This window comes from Lissotriton helveticus, chromosome 5_1 (assembly GCF_964261635.1).
Source record: "Lissotriton helveticus chromosome 5_1, aLisHel1.1, whole genome shotgun sequence".
NCBI classification, from domain to species: Eukaryota; Metazoa; Chordata; class Amphibia; order Caudata; family Salamandridae; genus Lissotriton; species Lissotriton helveticus.
In genome coordinates this window covers 1,848,572,946-1,848,591,350 of record NC_136065.1, presented here as the reverse complement: position 1 = coordinate 1,848,591,350, position 18,405 = coordinate 1,848,572,946, and the positions used below count along the sequence as shown (strand labels likewise).

Sequence of the window (18,405 nt, the reverse complement as noted above, 5' to 3'; positions counted from 1 at the left end):
TCCGTGGGGGTAATGTGAGGCTCCGTTTTTTACATTGAAGCCCCACCAGAGCCCGCTTACCCATGGCTGTGCTCTGGGGGAGGTAGACAATGGCATTTCCACGAATCCCACGTGGATCCCGATGGCGGCGGCTGCAGGGGACCAGGGAGCTCCTACGTAGTGACTGCGAGTTCAGGACCCGCCCCTTTCGTGATGTCACCGGGGATACCCCTGACATCACAAACGGGGCGGGCCCTGCCCTAGCAAATACGAAGAGGAAGCTGGCTGTGCCCCAAAGGGGGCATTCAATAATTTTAAAAACAAGCCACACAGGCCTTACTGAACCGCCGCCCGCATCCTACCGGTCCCGGCCGCTCCACATCTGACCCGAGCTCCAGAAACAATCACTTACACCGTCACTGGTGCCGAGACACGGACAGCGGGAGGGGGGGCGGGAACAGACACACGGACAGCGGGAGAGGGGGCGGGAACAGACACACGGACAGCGCGAGCCAGAAGCAAACATTAAACTTACTCGGCTGCAAGGCCACAGACACCGGAATTACTGCAGGTCTTGGCTTGGAGCAATAGGGCTTACCGAATAATACAGCTAGAGAAACACGGGGTGTGCTGGGAAAACACAATGGTTCGCCAGGCGAAACCTAAAAAGGGCTGCGTTCAATAAGTTGCTGCTGTTCCTCCAATGGAGAGAATGCTGGGCCATTGTTGTTACCATCACTAGATCCTCCCATTTCCCTTCCGCATGCACACTGCTGTGATAGATACTCTTGTAATGTTCGCATGTGCTACATGACTTGCAAAAAAATTGCTATGCAGGAAGCCATCATGCCCAATAGTTTCATCCCAGTGCAGTAAAATGATGGGAAGGTGTGTCTAAAAAAAAGGAGCTGCTGTTTGAATGCAGTCACCCTTGGTTTGAGTATGCTTTGCCTGACTCTATATTGAGGGCTGATCCCAAGGGCATAAATTGCTGAGGTTGGAGATGCGATTTTTTTATGCACTGCTTGTAAATCTCTGTATGTGCAGTACCAACAATGCTATTTGAGTGTTAAGACATTGGTCTTTGCTGCTGCTCTTTTGTCAGAAAGTCGTCTAGGTATGGAAAACTGTGAACAGTATGCCTGTGCAGATGTGAAGCTGTGACTGCCAGGCACTTTGTAAATAACCTTGCGCTGCACTAAGGCTGAAAGCAGGTATCTTGAACTGGTATGTTTTTCACTTACCTTGAAGTCAACTTGTCGTAGCAACAGGAAGGAGTGTACTGTAACCATGTAAAAGTGTTTGGAAGGGATGACCTTGTTCAATGGTTAGAGGTCAAAGATCAGTCATAGCGTGCGGGCCCTTTTGAGTACCATAGTGAATAGAACTCTACTAGGATCACCTGCATCTCTTCCTCCAGAAAATGTAGATGGTGTGAACTCAGCATATGACAGTGGAGGACCTCTTGGTGTCTGGTGGTTGTTTTTAACTCAAGACAGTACCCTACCCTGCATTACTCGCCCCCCCTCCCCCACTGGTGTAATGTGATCAGGAGCGTAGGGAGTCATTGTTTGGTAGCAGAGGAGTCCTTGGCGTGGCCAACTCTGCCTATGCCTGTCCATTGGATCTGTAGGCATCTCTATGAAAGAGCTTTGCCTGTTGAGGGTCCTGAAGATGCTGTTGCACTTCTGGCCTCAATATCAACACCCTAAGCCAGGTATGCCATTGGAGTAATAGGCTGGTTTTAATGGCCCTGCTGTATCCGCCACATCAAGGGCGACCTGATGTTTGCACTGCTGATGATCTTACCCTCTAGTTCTTTTCCCCACTTATGATACTTTATGAACTCTTTCACAGCCTCCAAAAGGTACCGGTTGTACTTGGAGAAGACGCCCAAAAAAATTGCAATTCTCTAATGAGTAGCTGCTCCAAAACTTACCCTTTTTCCTGGCTCGTCAATCTTTGACTCTTATTTGATAAAGGAGTATCTCCTGTAGCCTGAGCAGAGGCCTTCTTATGGGCAGTATGTACTACCAGTGAATCAGGGATAATAGAACCTCTGATGTAAGCTGGATAGTCTGGCTTGGACTTTTTTTTACTCAATGTGGGAGAGGGGCAGTGGGGTTACCACGCTAGCCTAGACTAGGTCCTAGTCTAGTTTAGAGCTACTAGACCTAGTATAAACTACCTTATGGTTCTAAGCTATAAACGGCATCAGAAATGTAACCACGTTTGGTCGTTTACACATATAAATAATAATTTAAGAAAAGAGGGGTGGCTCACAACCATTAAAGTATTTTGCTTTACCATTCACAGCAAAATATTAATCTCTTTTAAAGAAGTTTACAAAAAGGTTTACATTGTTTAGAGACATCAGTGATGTCACTGACCAGGTCATGAATGATGTAATATGTGACATCATCAGAAGTGCATTGCGGGTGCGTGAGTTATAGTTAGCGGAACTAACTAATGGAGGAATTTCTATGGTTTCGTACGAGTGAAATGTCCAGCTAACTATAACACCCCTGAAACCTATGTTTTTTTCTGTGACTTTCTAAAGTTTTTTAAATGCTAATTTCTAACTATAAGGTCTCTGAAACCTATGGTTTTTTCAGTGAATTTCAAAGGTTTTTTAAATGCTAATTTTTAAGTGTAATAGTAGTCCTACCTATTTTTTTGTACTGATTTTCTACAGTTCTTTAACTGTTTATCTATAATTATGTTATTCATTAAATAACATTTTTCTGAAAATTGCAAAAAAAAACTTCAAACTGAAATATTGTTTAAATTTTTTGTTTTATTTTTTATTTTAATATATTTATATTACTTTCTTTTTCCCCAATTTTTTTCGGAGTTGCGCACCCAAAGCATACACATCACGGTGGGTGCGCGGATTCTAGCTGCCATTTTAGAAAAGTTGTGAAGGATCCGCGTATGGTGTGCTGCGGCTGCGTGTTTTTCAGTTACATCATATACATTTATTATTACGTGATGTGCGCCATTGGTATGAGACTAGTCCGCGACGCCTGCTCCCGCGCATTACGTTACGCGACACTGTGGCTGATCCCACGTGACGTCATATACGTGCTGGGGGCGCGCTGGGTGCGTGACTCCCGCAAAAAATGTTTATGTTCTAAAATTATATATATGTGTCTTTAATATACATATTAGGGCAAGAGATTATCTAAGATTCATAAAAATAATATATTTGTACTCATAATAAACATTTTAAAATATATTTTCCCCATGTGACCTCAAAAAAAAAAAAAAAAGATTTCATTGGTTCATAACATTTCCCACTGTAACTATTGAAGGACCCCACCCATTTTAATCAATCTTCTTGGAGCATCTTCAGAGAGACATCTCTTTTCCTACAAGAACCCTTTTTGATTGTTTTTTATGGTGTTTATCAAAAAATATCAAACAAAATGGCATCTGGACAGCAGCAGCAGCAGCAGGAGGAAGTATCTTCTGAAGAAGAATTCTTGCAGGAGGCACCACGTCCAGAGAGGCCGGAATCTGTCATGTGGAAATTCTTCACTTTTCCACCTGGAGGGAAGAAAGTAAATGCGAGAAAGGGGACATGCAAAATTTGTGAACGAGTCCGGTCAAGAGGCAGTGAAAAAAAATACTCTTGTTGCACTGCTTCTATTTACAAGCATCGGCGGACCACACATCCTCTCAATCTTGCTTGGGAGGAGATGAGGCTAGCTGCTTTGAACCCCTCACCTGCTGTGGCAAGTACGTCTGGAGCGTCCTCAGGAACACCTGCAATGGACATTAGGCCAGAATTCGCCTTTCTCAAGCAACACTTAGTGAAGTGTAAGAAACTTATATGCTTCGGTGAGAAGTCGGTGGATGCATTTTGTGTTGCGCAACGCAACCATCGTTGTTAATTTATTTTGTTTTGTTTTTGGAATGATAAGTAATTCCCAAAGTTTCCTGTTTTATACGTTTTGTTTTTGTTCATTTTTTGATAAAACACGAAAAATGTACAAAATTGTTCAAAAAATAAATACAAAAGAAAAAAAAAGTTCTCATCAGAACTACCTTATCTGGTTAAAGAAAGAACTATAATTGCAAGGTAATGTGTGAAAGTTTGGTTTAATATATGTATACATCATAATTGACTAAAAGAATGCATTAGTAGTGTATGGTGAATTTATAGGTGAAGATTTATGAGGAAGTTTTATTTATTTATTTTATTTAAAGAGCTTTACATAGTGCAGGCTAGACCCGAAGGTATCCGAGCGCTTTACATAAAGTTCCACATATTAGCAAAATTACATCAGTTACATATTAACAATGATACCAATAAAAACATTTAAGGAACATACAGGAACAGGAAAAGGAAAATGGAGTGGGAAGGGTAAGGGGGTAGGAGAGGAAGGGGTAGGGTATAGATACAACAGAGAGACGAAGGGAAAGTCCGCCTAAGGTCCGGCTGGAGTGAGAAGGGTAAGGGGTAGGGTATAGATCCAACGGAGAGACGAAGGGAAAGTCTTTCCAAAGTCCGGCTGGGTAGGTGACGGCTGAGGGAGAAACCGAGGCCCATCTCCTCTACAGCTATCAGGTAGCTTCACCGGGCATCGGTCAAATAGCTAGGTCTCAACAGAAACATTAAAGGGATAGAAGGCAAGAAGAAGGGAATGTAAAGGGGTAAGGATGTAGGGTGAAGGGGTAGGAGGGAAATACGACAGAGACTAAGGAAGGTCTGCCCAAAGTCCGATAAAATAAGGCCACACAAAAAAGTACGTGCAAAAAACGCTACCGGGAAGCTAAGTCCGTGAATACACCCAAAACACACATAACGAAGGTGGAGGGTTACTAAAGTCCAGGAAGTATCATGTCGGGAATCCGCCGAGGCTCCAGCACACAGCCGCGTACTGGAAAATACTTTGTTCAGCAACTCGGCACATATTTGTATAACGGAACAAAATAGGACATCCCACGGTTCCGCAATAATCAGGATATCAGCCCTGAACTCAGTAGCGCAATGCCCGCAATCCTGCAGACACCGATATACCGATGTGGAAGGAATCCAAAGGCCCCCACAACAACATGAGCAACCGGAAGGGAATGGAACCCGTACATGCTGGTAAAACGACCGGGTAAAAAAACCAAGCAGGGAACATCAGCTACAGGCTTCTTTATAAAGCATGCTGATTCGAAGATGTTTCACCAGCGGACCTGGTGTTCTGTGAGACTGAGGAGGAAAAAGAAAAGGTAAAGCCAGCTAAATCACAACAGCAAGTATAATCAATCTGGGGGAGGGTACGATGGATCTGGCTGCAAATGGCACAACAATGTATGTGTAAACTGCATTTGACATCACCATAAATCCACAGTGGCAAGAAAGGTCTGCAAATGGAGTAATATATATGTTAAGAGTAGGGCTCAATGAAGAGCCTGAGGGACAAATTGTTGGCATGGATTTTGAGCACTGCATACTCATAATTTACAGTTTTTGAGAGACACAAAGGATATGGGCCATTCCAGGGAAAGGCCTCAAATCCCATGTGAGTGGAGATTTTCACAGAGTCAATCAAGGGAGGTAGGATACAATCACCACCAGAAAGTAACTACTTGGCGATGAAAAATGCACTGTGTCTTGATAACCTGTAACTGTGTTTAGATTTATGTTCTTCACAAATTAAAATCTATTAACAAACATAAATCTGAAGTAGCAATTAAGTCATCACATGAAAAAGGCAGTTTCCAAAATTGGGAATCTGCTAAAATTGTCCCATTCCAGCTACACACACAAGTGAGACTCTTTAAGCTCAACATTTCCAATGCAATAATCTACCAATGCGTGGCTAAACTGTTATAAAAAGCAATACAAAAAAAAAAAATCACCAAAAATGTGGTGTACTGATTTACAGTTAAAAACCCTGACATACACAAACATGTACACTTTCTATTAGTATGTTTATTTAAAAAGTGGTTTAATATTTAAATTGTGCTCATTATGGTTGAATTTTTCAATTAATCCAAATAAAAATGTAAATGAAAAGAAATGAAATGCAGGATTCGTTTCGATGATAGCTGACCTGTGAATACCAATGAAGAGGTGGCCATAGGTGTGTAGAAAATGCAAATAGGCATAATTAGTAAAGAGCAGGCTGAAAAAAAGGCAAATGATTTTGGGCTTAATACTGTACAGGCACTGCTGGCTAAATAAAGCAGGCCCAGTACTCTGCTGTGCAACTCAGAACCTGAAACCTGAAAATTATATTCCTCAAAAAATAAACATGGTCCGATCCTGGTGATTAGAGCAAACGTATTTCTAACCAGGCAGAAGAGGCTGCTGGTTTGAACAGAACTCATAGCTACCAAATATTACTGCATTTTCTTTATAGGGATGGTCATTAGAGCGCATGTGACCTAAATACCTCCTTGTAGATACAGGTGAAAAGCTCTAAACAGATAACAAGCAGTGCTCTGGTGGGTAACCAAACAAGAACTGATGTAAAAGTAGCCACTCTTAAAGAAAAGCTTCCCACAACCTGCCTTAAAAAGACACACACAGCTTACACCGGAATAGGCTGATATACCCCCCAACCGGTGAGCAATTCGGAGTGTGATGTTATTATCCTTCTTTGGGCTAGACTCTGAGCCCCAGCACCCCTGATCCCACCAATGAGCAACTACATAGGGACAATAGGTCCATCTCCGGGAGGGAAGCTAGGTCGTCTTTACACTGGCTGCATAAAATAGTTATGCCCCCGTTTGGCCTTATTATCTTTTGTTTCTACAATATACACATGTTGAATCTCTAGGAAAGACTCACGCAACCTATCAGATGAAGGTTCTGTGTCACTGGATGGAGCTGTGGACATATTGAGTTGTTCTCTGGATTGTACAGTGGATATACCCACCCCATATGGGATATAGACTTTGCTGTATAACTCAACTAATTATATACTTGTTTTTCTTGCTTATTTTCTGACTATGCAGTTTAAACCCAATAAACAGTCACTTGACGATAAAAACATACACAGTACAGTCAGTGAGGTTTGAGCTCTATATAGCACCCACACATACATCTCAAAGATTACTGGTGCTTTATAGTTTGTTGCATTATTGCCTGACTGGATTCAACTCACCTCACATCGAAAAGGTTTTTCCCCAGAGTGCTGCAAGGAGTGAACTTTGAGGGACATACTGCGCTTGAAGGACTTCCCACAGGTTTCACATGTAAATGGCATGTCCTTTGTATGTGCTGAAAAACAAAACATAAGTAGAATTAACAATGGCCAAAGTTTGCAGTTATCGTATAATCTAAAATACACAGGCAAGCCTTTCATCACTAGTTTACAACAGCTGCGCTATGATCATCCACTCCCAAACCCACAGATATATGGATACATATTGAAGAGATTAAGGGGAACCTTTTGAAGGCCCAATTAGAAATGAAGACTTTAATACACTATGCTGGTATGCTTGCTGTGTGCGAAAGGAAGCTATCATTAAATTGCGAATTTACAAGAATCTTTTTTTTTATTGGAGTTCATGGTGCATTAACAAAATACATAATTAATCACAAGCAAGGTATAGAAACATCTGATACAATTACATGATTACAGCTAAAAACACATTATTTGACGTGGGGATAAAAAGGATACAGAAGATCTATCAATAAATATACCAATACAGTACATTTCAAGTTCTTATTCTATCCTCCAGCCATTTCTTAACCGGGGCCCATAATCGTCTTCCCATCTCTCGTTTTTTAGCACCTTTAAGTTCATAGAGACAAGACTCAATATTATAAATACCCAAAAATCTGGAGATCCACATCTGAAAAGAGGGGGCTGTAACATCCTTCCATCCAGGCGAAATCAAAATTCTGAGCACAGCGACCGACATAAAAACCAAAGCAGCCTCATCCTCTGTTAAAACCAGTTTAGAATCTGAGCCAAATAACATTAGTGTTGGGGATAGATCGATCTTATGACCTAGCAGCCCCTCCGAAAATGTTGTTATTCCATCCAGGACAGGGGCCAGCCGCTCACAAGTAAAAAACATATGTAATAAGTCTGCTTGCCCCTTATTGCATCTCGTGCAGCAATCATCATTCCTGACACCCCAGGTAAATAGTTTGGCCGGTGTATGATACAGATTAAAAACTGTTTTAAAATGTTGTGCCTGTAAATTGGACGCCCGAAAGATCTGTTTATTCAACCATAATGCTAGGTCCAAATCAACATCCGGGTTTCCCAATTTAATTGCCCAGTCACTTTCTACTTTTCCTACATCATCCTGTAATCTGGATGCCAGCATATTATAAACCTCTTATCTTCCTACATCCTCTTCCAATGCCCTCAACCACAGGGAAGTCTACCAGGGGTTTACGTTTTGGCCTAAAAGCCTGTATGATACCCGAGATTTGGCCATATATAAGCCACTGATTTACAGGGAGGCCATATCTCCTTTGCATGTCCTCAAACCCACTTATCTTGTCTCCTACCATTAGGTCTCCAATAGTCTTAACCCCTAAGCCCTTCCATATTTGTATGTTCCTATCATTACTTAACTGAGGAAAAAGACTCGAATTTTCCAAAAGGAGAAGGGTTAATTTTAGGGACATGAAAGAATTTTAAGATTGATTTCCATACTTGCCATGCCCCCAGTAGGGTCTTAAATCATGTCTTCCTATAGAACCTATATTCCATTTCCGTCAACAATAGGCCCGTTGCTTTCCCCCCCATCAACAATTTGAAGATTGAAGGGGGACCCCGACTGTCTACATTAGTCGCGCCAGTGTCACATTGAAACAGAATTGACATCTGGATCAGGAGACAAGATCAGTGATACAGTCTAAGGTTCGGGAGTGCCATCCCACCCCTTTCCCACGGAAGGGACATATGGGTTGTTGATCGTCTAACCTTACCGTACTGCCATATGAACCTAATAAAGGCAGACTAATTTCTTCAGAATTTTCTCCTCAATATATATAGGGGAATGGCTCTAAATAGATACAGCACCCTGGGAAACATCACCATTTTAAAGACATTTACCCTCCCAACCAGAGAAAGATGAAGAACATCCATCCTTTTCAGTTCTGTCTCTATGGATTTAATAAGGGGGGGTAGTTCTCTTCTACTATCTTACCCACTGAAGCATTAATCTTTACCCCTAAATATATAGCAGAATCAACATACCTTAAATCGGGTCTTGGTATATTCCTAGAGCAAATTATCTGGGTTTTGGATTCATTCAAAAGATACCCAGAGCCTTGACCGAAAACTTTAGCCATCTGTACCAATTCCGGGAGTGCCTGCTGCGGATTTGTTGTGATAACCGCCAGGTCATCAGCGTAGGCTAAGATCTTATTTTCATAGCCATTATAGATTACTGGAGATATTCTAGGTCACTCTAAAATTTTCTGAATAAGAGGGTCTATGTACAGAGCAAATAGTATGGGGGAGCAGGGGCAGCCCTGCAGTGTCCCTCTACTTATCTTAAACTTATCTGACTTCTCCCCCATAACCATAATTGTTGCCACTGGATCTATATACATAGCCTTGATAGCCCTGATGACATTCTGACCAAAACCTCTCCCGGCCAAAATGCTCCAGAGAAAGCTCCACCCCACCCGATCAAAAGCTTTTTCTGCGTCAAGCAGGATCATGGCCATCTCTCCCCTCGCGGCTTCCTGGGCATCAAACAAAGTTATCGCTCTACAGGTATGATCTATCGTACCACGCCCAGGAACAAAACCATGTTGCCACGGGGAGACGAGACCGCCTTTTATCCTGCCCAACCTCTTCGCCCAGATCTTGGAGTATAGTTTAGTATCGGCATTTATTAAGGTTATAGGCCGATATGACCCCGGTTTCTCCGCTGGTTTACCTTTCTTATGAAAGACTATAACACCAGTTTCTTTCCACGAATCCTCCGGGACCACCCCCGAATACAGTATCCCGTTAAATAGATCCACTAAAAGAGGAGCGATCTCTTTTTCCATTGCTTTATATACCTCCAAGGGGAGACCATCAGGGCCAGATGCTTTCCCTGGCGCTAACTCTCGCAGGGCCGATATAACTTCATCAAGCATAATATCCTTATCGAGGGCTGTTCTTGTCAAATCATCCAAGCAAAGTCCATTGTCAATACATCCCTCCTCCTGATTATTATTAAAAGGATCCTCCTCATATAATTTCTGATAATATTTTTTAAACACCAACAGAATATCCTTTATCTCAGTATATGTTATCCCTTCCTCTTCTATACACACAATCGCATTCTTTGATCTTTCCGGTCTAATCCGAAGAGCAAGTGCTCTGCCAGCTTACTCTCCCGTTTCGTACCTCTTTGCCCTTGAGGATTGATACTCCCCGATAGCTTTCTGTGTGACCTCCTTCTGCAATGCCGCTTTTACTGCCAGCAAGACACCCTGACTAGCCTCACTATTACCACCTGAAGCAATATCCTTTATATGTTGTTCTTCCGCCTCAACCAATTTATCCATTAATTTCTCTACTTCGCTCCTATCTTCTCTTCTAAGCCTGGAGGCACAACTGATCGTTTCTCCTCTCAAAGCAGCTTTAAAAGCCTCCCAGACCCCATTCCGAGACGTGCTGTATCTATTTGCCGCAAAGAATTCACCAACTCATATCTTCAAATGGTCAACAAATCTACTATCTGCCAACAGCCTTCTTTCAAAAGTCCAGTTTGTCTTAGACCGTTCTAACCCTCGCATAACATAGTTTAGCAACAGAGGGTTGTGATCTGAAATAACCCTTGGGAGTCTACATATCTTTAACTATTTTAGAGTCTAAAACAGAGACAAAAAAGTAATCCAATCTTGAATATCTCTGGGCTGGGTTTGAAAAATAAGTATATCCTGCATTTAAGGGTTCTTTAGCTCTCCGTAGATCCTGAAGCCCATGAGAAGCTAACATAGCTTGAACCGCCTTAAAAAAACTCTGGTTTTTCTCCCCTGATACGATATGCCCATCCCCCATTCAGATGAGCTATTTAAATCTCCTGTAAAAACCAAAGGAGAGGGCCAGTTTGCGAGCTCTATTTCTAGAAAATCGTAAATTTCCGGGTCGTCCTCATTAGAGCCGTATACCGTACAAATAGTAAGGCCCAATTCCATCTCGATAATCACCCATCTTCCATTGCTATCTGCTTTCACTTTCCTCGCTTTCCCTAGACTTTTCCTTCCTAAAATGGCGACCCCCCTAATAGTTGATGTTTGTGTTGTACAGGCTAATAATTCAAATCCGTTCATAAAAAGCAAATTTCTCTTAGACCAGGGGAGGTGGGTCTCTTGTAAACAGAGAAGATCTATTCTATTATGTTTTACCACGTATGCTAATTTCTGTCTTTTCCTCCAATCGTTTAATCCCCCCCACATTCATTGTACAAATATTAATATGTGCCATCAAATTGAGTGTAGCAACCTATATCGGAAATCCTTTCAGAAATCTTTTTCCCTGCTGGCATCCTTTGACCATTATCGTATCTGCACCATTCCCTCCGTTTTCCATTTTTTGCCTTCTTCTCACCCTCCCTTCCCCCTCCCTCCCCCCTCTCTCGCACCTCCCTCCCCCGCCAATCCATGAGGGATCCTGGGGCCAAGGGGCCCCAGGTGTAGGCGACCGAATGATCCGAGCATCACCGCTTGCTTGATCGCCTGAGATAACAAAAAGTCTTTAACCATATAACAGTTCAGCTGGCTAACTTTCTCCCTCCTATTTTCTTAGTTCATGCAGGTAAGCTTCTGCTTGGATCTCGCTTGTAAAGTTCCTTGATGTTCCTTTTGACGTTCTTAGACGTGCTGTGTTTAGCAGATAGACGGTTGCTCCAATCTTCTCAAATGGGGCAAAGAGTTGTCTCAACCTCCATCGGCGTTCAACCGTTGCGTGGGCAAAATCAGGGCGGACACAGAACTTGTTTCCTTGATATTCTTTCCTGCTCGTTGGTCTAGCCAGGTCATAAATTGCTTCACGTAAAAGAAAGTTTCCAAAGCAGACCAGAATAGCTCTTGGGTACTGATTTTCTTTTATGGGTCTCTTAGGGAGTGTCAGAGGAAAGCGATGAACACGTTGAACTTCTCATTCCAATTCCCATTCTGAAAGTTCGGGCATGGAAGACTTTAAAAGGTTGACTAATATCCCTTGACATCACTTCCCTCTGCCCCTTCTGCTATTCCCAAGAAGCGGAGGTTATTTCTTCTTCCCCGATTCTCGAGGTCCTCCACCTTTGTCATTAGATCTTCGATAATTGCAGTTTGAGATTTTTCTCTACCTTGAAGTTTAATGACATCTGCTTCTAGATTTTCTGTGCGGCTCTCTACCGAGGCCATTCTATCCACTATCTCCGTACAGGTATTATCTACCTTCTAGATAGAGCCTTATAGTTGTTGAATCGCATTGTGATTCCATTGACTATCGGTTTTAACATCCGAGTGAAAATCCTTTATGGTCCTCAGGACCTCACTCAATGATGGTTCTACAGAATCTCCTAGTTTGTCAGTATCTTGATGTTGTTGTTTTCCCTTACTCTTTTCAGCTGCCCCATTTTTTGGATTTTTAAATTCTGTGTCTCCTTTAAATGTAGGGGTCAAACTTTTCCGAAAGGGTCTAGATTTTTTCTTTACTTGGTCCTGGTTACTCCCTTGATCCGTTGTTTCGTCATCTAATGGTTTGTGAGATTTTCTAAATTTGGATTTCTTCTTCGCCACTTTTTTTAGATGCCGAATCTCGACCAGGTTCATTATTGTTCTTTATATCGGTTGCTTCCAGATTGACAATTGGTGGATTTTCGTCCTCGCTAATCACACTTGTGCCTCCAATTTCACTTTCAATTTTGCTAGAAATCGATACGCCAGTTTCATAGATTTCAGAATTAGATTCCTCTGACGATTCTTCGCACCCAGCTTCTAATTCTTTATCTCCAGCTATGATTTGTCTGTTAACGTGCACATAGTCCCGATCTTGATAAATCAGATCTGTGGCCATTTCCGCCATTTCTGCACCTGTGCTAGTTAGATTTGGGTTTATTCCATCACTGGGAATCTTTTTCTTCATTACGTCCTTTAGCTTTCCATTGTTGTTGTTATTACTGCTACTATCGTCTCCCTTATCGCCTTCCTTCAAGGATTCCTTTAAGAGCGGTGTAAATATGTTAGAGATCCTTGGTTGTGTTTCATCACACAAACCCGTTAGCTTTGCTGCCGCCTTAAGACTTTTGATAGTTTGTACTCTTTTAGCTTTTTTAAGCAGAATTTCCATCTTTTCATCAGCTTGGTCATCGGATTTCTCTTCTTCGGGGTTACATTCACTTAGCTGCTCTTGTTTCTTCTGTTTTCCCCTTTCACCATCATTCTCCTTCCCCTTCTTCTCCTTCTCGGCATTTTTCGGGGGATTTTTGCTTTGACTTTGACTTTTCTCAAAGTTGTTTTTATGTCTTACTTTGCCAATGGTAGTATCCTCCATAACTTCCTTTCCATTTTTGGCCTCTTTAACTTCTTGTGCCTTCGATCCTCTAGTTTCTGGCCTTCTGATGGAGCCATTATTTTTTAGTTGGTGGCTTATCGTCTGTTTTAAACCACTTTCATGATCCACTGTCACTGCGTTTTTTTCTGCAACTTTGGTCACCTCATTTATCTCATTTACCTTGATCATTTCATTAGCTTCATCCTCCGAAAGCACCTTGCTCCCAGATTTGCTCGAGTTTGTTTCAGACATTTTCTGTACTATCTGCACTATTTGTGTTTGCGTTTGGGTCTGTGGTGCTGTTGCCGCCACAGAGGTTCCAACAAAGCCCTTGAGGATGAGGTTGAGGTTGAGAAAGCCTGTATAATCCCACTCTTGCCTTGCCTAATAAGATAGCTTTATCGTGATTCTGTGTGGGACTACTCTCTGCTCAGGCTGCATTAACTTTTGCAGCAGTCTATGCTTATTTTGCTTATTTTTATATATTTTTATTTGAGAGTTCTCCTTGTGTTTGCTGCCCCTCCCAGATTTCCTTGAGATGAAAAGTTGGAGTGTGCACATATAGACAGTCAGGTTTTTTTCCCCCCCCAAAAAAAAAAAGGGTGCCTGTGAAATAGAGTTTTTTAGATAAATTATAGACATTCCCTAAACCTTGTGTTCTGGGGCGTGGCTATCTCCTTATCAGCAACCGGCAAGCAGTGCTCTGATGAAGTCTCGCACATTCCACAGAGCTACCGTGAAGGACAATAGACACGGCCTCAGCGCACAGTGTAGCGCAGACGGAAGCCCGAGACGGCTCAACAATCCCTCCGAATCACACAGCGGGCACAGAGGGAAAGCCACGCGTCTGCGCAGACCTCCACCACTCCACCGAAACGAAGCCCTGATGACGCCGGGGCCGGGAGATCAGAGCAACAGGGGAAAGAGACGTCGGGAAGAACCATCCGCGCTCCAAGCACCTCGCTCCTTGCAGACTGTGCACCGCTGCTCAAACTCCACCCGGTGTACACAGCGTGCAGGACAGTTGTGGTGCCCGATCCCCAGCTGCTCGACCACCGCCACAGGCTGCCAGCGTTCCAGTTCCGATGATCCACCTCTCACTCGTAGCGCTGCCGGGCCTCCGGGACCTCTGGTAGGATTTTTTTCCCCCCCTTGCTACTTGTTCAGGGTTGTTCAGGGCTGTTCAGGGCTGTTCAGGGCTGTTCAGGGCTGTTCGTGATATACGGGGTATTACTCAGCTCTCCCAAGATCAAGCACCAGCCATTTAAGATTATCTCAGGTCCTCAGAGCAAGATCGACGCGTCTGCTCACTCCGACGCCATCTTGCCTCTACCAGAACCTAACAGTATTTAATTATTAAAGGGTTTTCAAGCATAGTCGGTTATATGAGCGATCAGATAGTTGTACATAAAATAACCAGAAACTAATTTCAGTTTTACTACAGAGAGAGCGAGAACAATAGTTTTCAGGAGATAAATAAAGCAGTTACATCAGGTCTTTTATCTGGACCTCTTTCACCAAGTACCAGTATGGATGTAATATAGTGAAGGAGAGAATTTGATGCCTTTGAGCAATGAGGTGTAGCAGGAGTAAATCAGAAATGAAGTTCTAAATGTGGTGGCTTTCTGAATTTGCTGCATCATACAATGATCATTCCTCGTTTATTGTATTTCCACAGCGGGGGGTAGTTGCTGAAGTCTATTAGCAGTTGAGTAGTGAACAAGACTTTGAAGAAATTTTCAGGGGCAGACAATTAGTAAAAAATAAGTGAGATTTTGGTCAAATTTTGGCCCTCCTTTGCAGGGCCGCTGAGTTGAGGACCCTTAGCTTAATTTTGACAAAGCACAATAGAGAATCCTCCATTGAGATGGAAAAGGACCAGAGACTAAATAACCTTGCATAAGAACGTAGTTAGAATGGTTTGTCTAGTTTTTCAAAACTGATGAAGTTGGTGCAGTTTTTGCAGCATGAGCTTACAATATCAGATGTGAATCCATTTTAAAGTGCATCATTTGGACAATGAAACTAAGGCAGAGTAACGCCCACAGCTTTGGACTCCTCAAGCCACAGCTGAATATTGGGAGTGTCTTTTGCTGTGCGAGGCTTTTCAAAGCATTGTTTATTCAGCTTTTACTGAAACAATTTAAACTAATTATGAGCGAAAATTTCACATCTAATACAATACGAAAAGACAGAAATCTGTTGATATATAACATTGCAAATACAGTATAGACGTGCTCTCTTGGAGGGATGTGGAATTATATAAAATATCTACTTGCCCAAGGGACACATGGCTTTGGGAGACTACGTGCTCTGTAAAAATAATTCATGCCTCCCATATGGTGGCATACAATGAGATGACAAATGTTAGCACTGTTCTCATATTAGATTCTTGACGACATCCTCTGTGATTATGCTGGGACTCCTTTTCTCAGAGCTTGAATTCTAGCAAGACCTTAATGATGCTACCTTAAAGATTATACAGTCCATCTAACATAACATTCTCTTTATGCCAAATATTTCAACATCCACAGGTTCCTTTGTGATTAGGCTCACTTTATGCCAGCTTTCTGATTGGGGGTGAATGTTTGATTTGGGCAGTATCCAGTCCATCATTTGTACTTTTTGATTGTTGGACCCGGCCTCATGGCGTGGTCCTACCCCTCCCGCCTGGCGGGCCCAGGATGACATCGGCCCTCCACCCAGCATCGGGCAGCCCTTTTTGCCCGACACTGCACGCCCCCACATTGCTGGTCCGGCCACCCTCCCGGACCCCCCACTACCGACCTGGCTCCAGCGTGGGCCCCTCACGACCTAAGCACGAGGCCGCGCCCGACTCCATCTTGGGCCCACCACGTCACGACCACGTGTCCTCAGCCCCGGCCCAGGCCCCAGCGCAGCCCAGACATCGAGGCGCCAAGATCCACCCAGGTGGTCGAGTGGCCACTCGACAGATCCCAGAGAAAAGGGTGTTTTGATGGCCCTCCAGCCGTCCCCGGACGCCTGGTTTCGATCGCCCTCCGGCCTCCCTGGGCGCTGGCTCCACCCCCTGCTGGGTGTCTGGACACCATCATCCCGGCCCCTCTGACCCCCAGGCGCGAGGGTCCGGACATCAAAGGACTCCCGTCCTATATCTGGGCCAGCCCTGGATTAGGACGTCAGTTGTATCCTGGACTGGAAAGCCCTACCGACGCTGTCACGACCGACACGAGAAGAACTCATTGCCTGTAACCTGAAGAGACCCTGAGAGCCTGCTGGCGCTGCCGCGGCCCACCTTTGCCGAACCATCTTGAGAGGCTGCTGGCGCTGCCGCGGCCCACCGTTGCCGAACCATCTTGAGAGCCTGCTGGCGCTGCCGCGGCCCACCTTTGCCGAACCATCTGGAGAGCCTGCTGGCGCTGCCGCGGCCCACCTTTACCGAACCATCTTGAGAGCCAGCTGGCGCTGCCGCGGCCCACCTTTACCGAACCATCTTGAGGGCCTGCTGGCGCTGCCGCGGCCCACCTTTGCCGAACCATCTGGAGAGCCTGCTGGCGCTGCCGCGGCCCACCTTTGCCGAACCATCTTGAGAGCCTGCTGGCGCTGCCGCGGCCCACCTTTACCGAACCATCTTGAGGGCCTGCTGGCGCTGCCGCGGCCCACCTTTGCCGAACCATCTTGAGAGCCTGCTGGCGCTGCCGCGGCCCACCTTTGCCGAACCATCCTGAGAGCCTGCTGGCGCTGCCGCGGCTCAACCTCTCGGAACTCCCGGCTCGAGGATTGAGAGCTGTGCGCAGGGTATCCCTTCATACACCCCCAACCGAGACTGTCCCGCTTCCCTGACCCCCCTTCTTCGAGACTTTACAGACCCCTCAGTCTACTTGTACATATCGCTGGGATCCAGCGGCCTTTATTTCCTGATAAAGCTTACGAACTCGACCTCTGGTGTGGTGTCCATTTGTAGTGTGTGGTTACTCTGCTGTGCGATCCTAGGAGAGGGCCCTCACCCAGGAGGCCTCTCAGTAACGCTCGGCTACTTCTTGACGGAGAGGTGGACCTAGGGGTGGTCAGTCAGACATCTTCTGCCTCCCCCGGGGTCGCCTTTCTAACATTGGTGGCAGGCGACGGGATCCGAGCCGACGCAGATCGTACAAGAGAGTAATTCGCTCACTACCGAGAAAAACACACCGCGACCATGACTACTCAGGAAACCAGACCGACAGCGGAATTCCAGAAAGAAAAGATGGAAGATTACAGCCACAAGGAATTAAAACAATTCTGCAAGGACCTAGGCATCGCTACCACGGGCCTCAACACCAAAGAGGACTTTAAATCAGCCCTGCAAGCCTGGGCGGATGCCGATAACGCGCCGCCCCAGAATGAAGATAACCCGGGCCCGAATGGACGCCCGGAGACCGACGCGAACCCAGCGGGGGAAAGACCCGCAGACCTAGACACGGGCCTCCCCCACGGAGACGCCCGAGAACGAGAGAGGAACCGGCTCCACGAGTTGGAGCTCGCCAGACTCCGACAAGAAGGAGAGATACAGCTGGCAGAAAGGAAATTAACCCTCGAGCAACTACGGCTGGAAGGAGACCTAGAAGTAAGGCGAAGACAACGAGACCTTGAAGAAAAGAAGCTCGAGCATGAGCGCGGCCTCAAAGAACTGGAAATCAAGGCCAAGACAACAGAAACCGGCACCGCCGGGGGTCAGACCTCACCCCCGCCGGGGGACACAAAGGTGCACATACCCAAGGAGGTCGTCAAAGAATACTATAAGAACGACGACATCCAACAGTGGTTCAAAGCCTACGAGGTCGCCATGACCGCCCATCGAGTACCCCTCAAAGACTGGGGCGCCGGCTTATGGGGGAAGTTCATCAACGAGGGGAGAGACGCCCTACTAGAGCTCCCCGACGCCGAGATGACCTCGTACGAACACATGAAGACCGCCCTCCTCACTCGCTACGGACTCACCCCCGAAATGTACCGG

At 44.8% G+C, this 18,405-nt stretch overlaps 1 protein-coding gene across 4 annotated transcripts in view; it reads right to left on the bottom strand.

The window, feature by feature from the left end:
• The window catches only part of ZNF652 (zinc finger protein 652), a 529,699-nt gene that overhangs the window by 176,725 nt on the left and 334,569 nt on the right, over positions 1–18,405 (bottom strand). For all 4 annotated transcript variants that reach the window (XM_078645279.1, XM_078645277.1, XM_078645278.1 and 1 more), the window contains one exon: positions 7,089–7,204. In XM_078645279.1, coding sequence (XP_078501405.1) covers positions 7,089–7,204 — 116 coding nt within the window. The remainder of the gene's footprint in view (positions 1–7,088; positions 7,205–18,405) is intronic.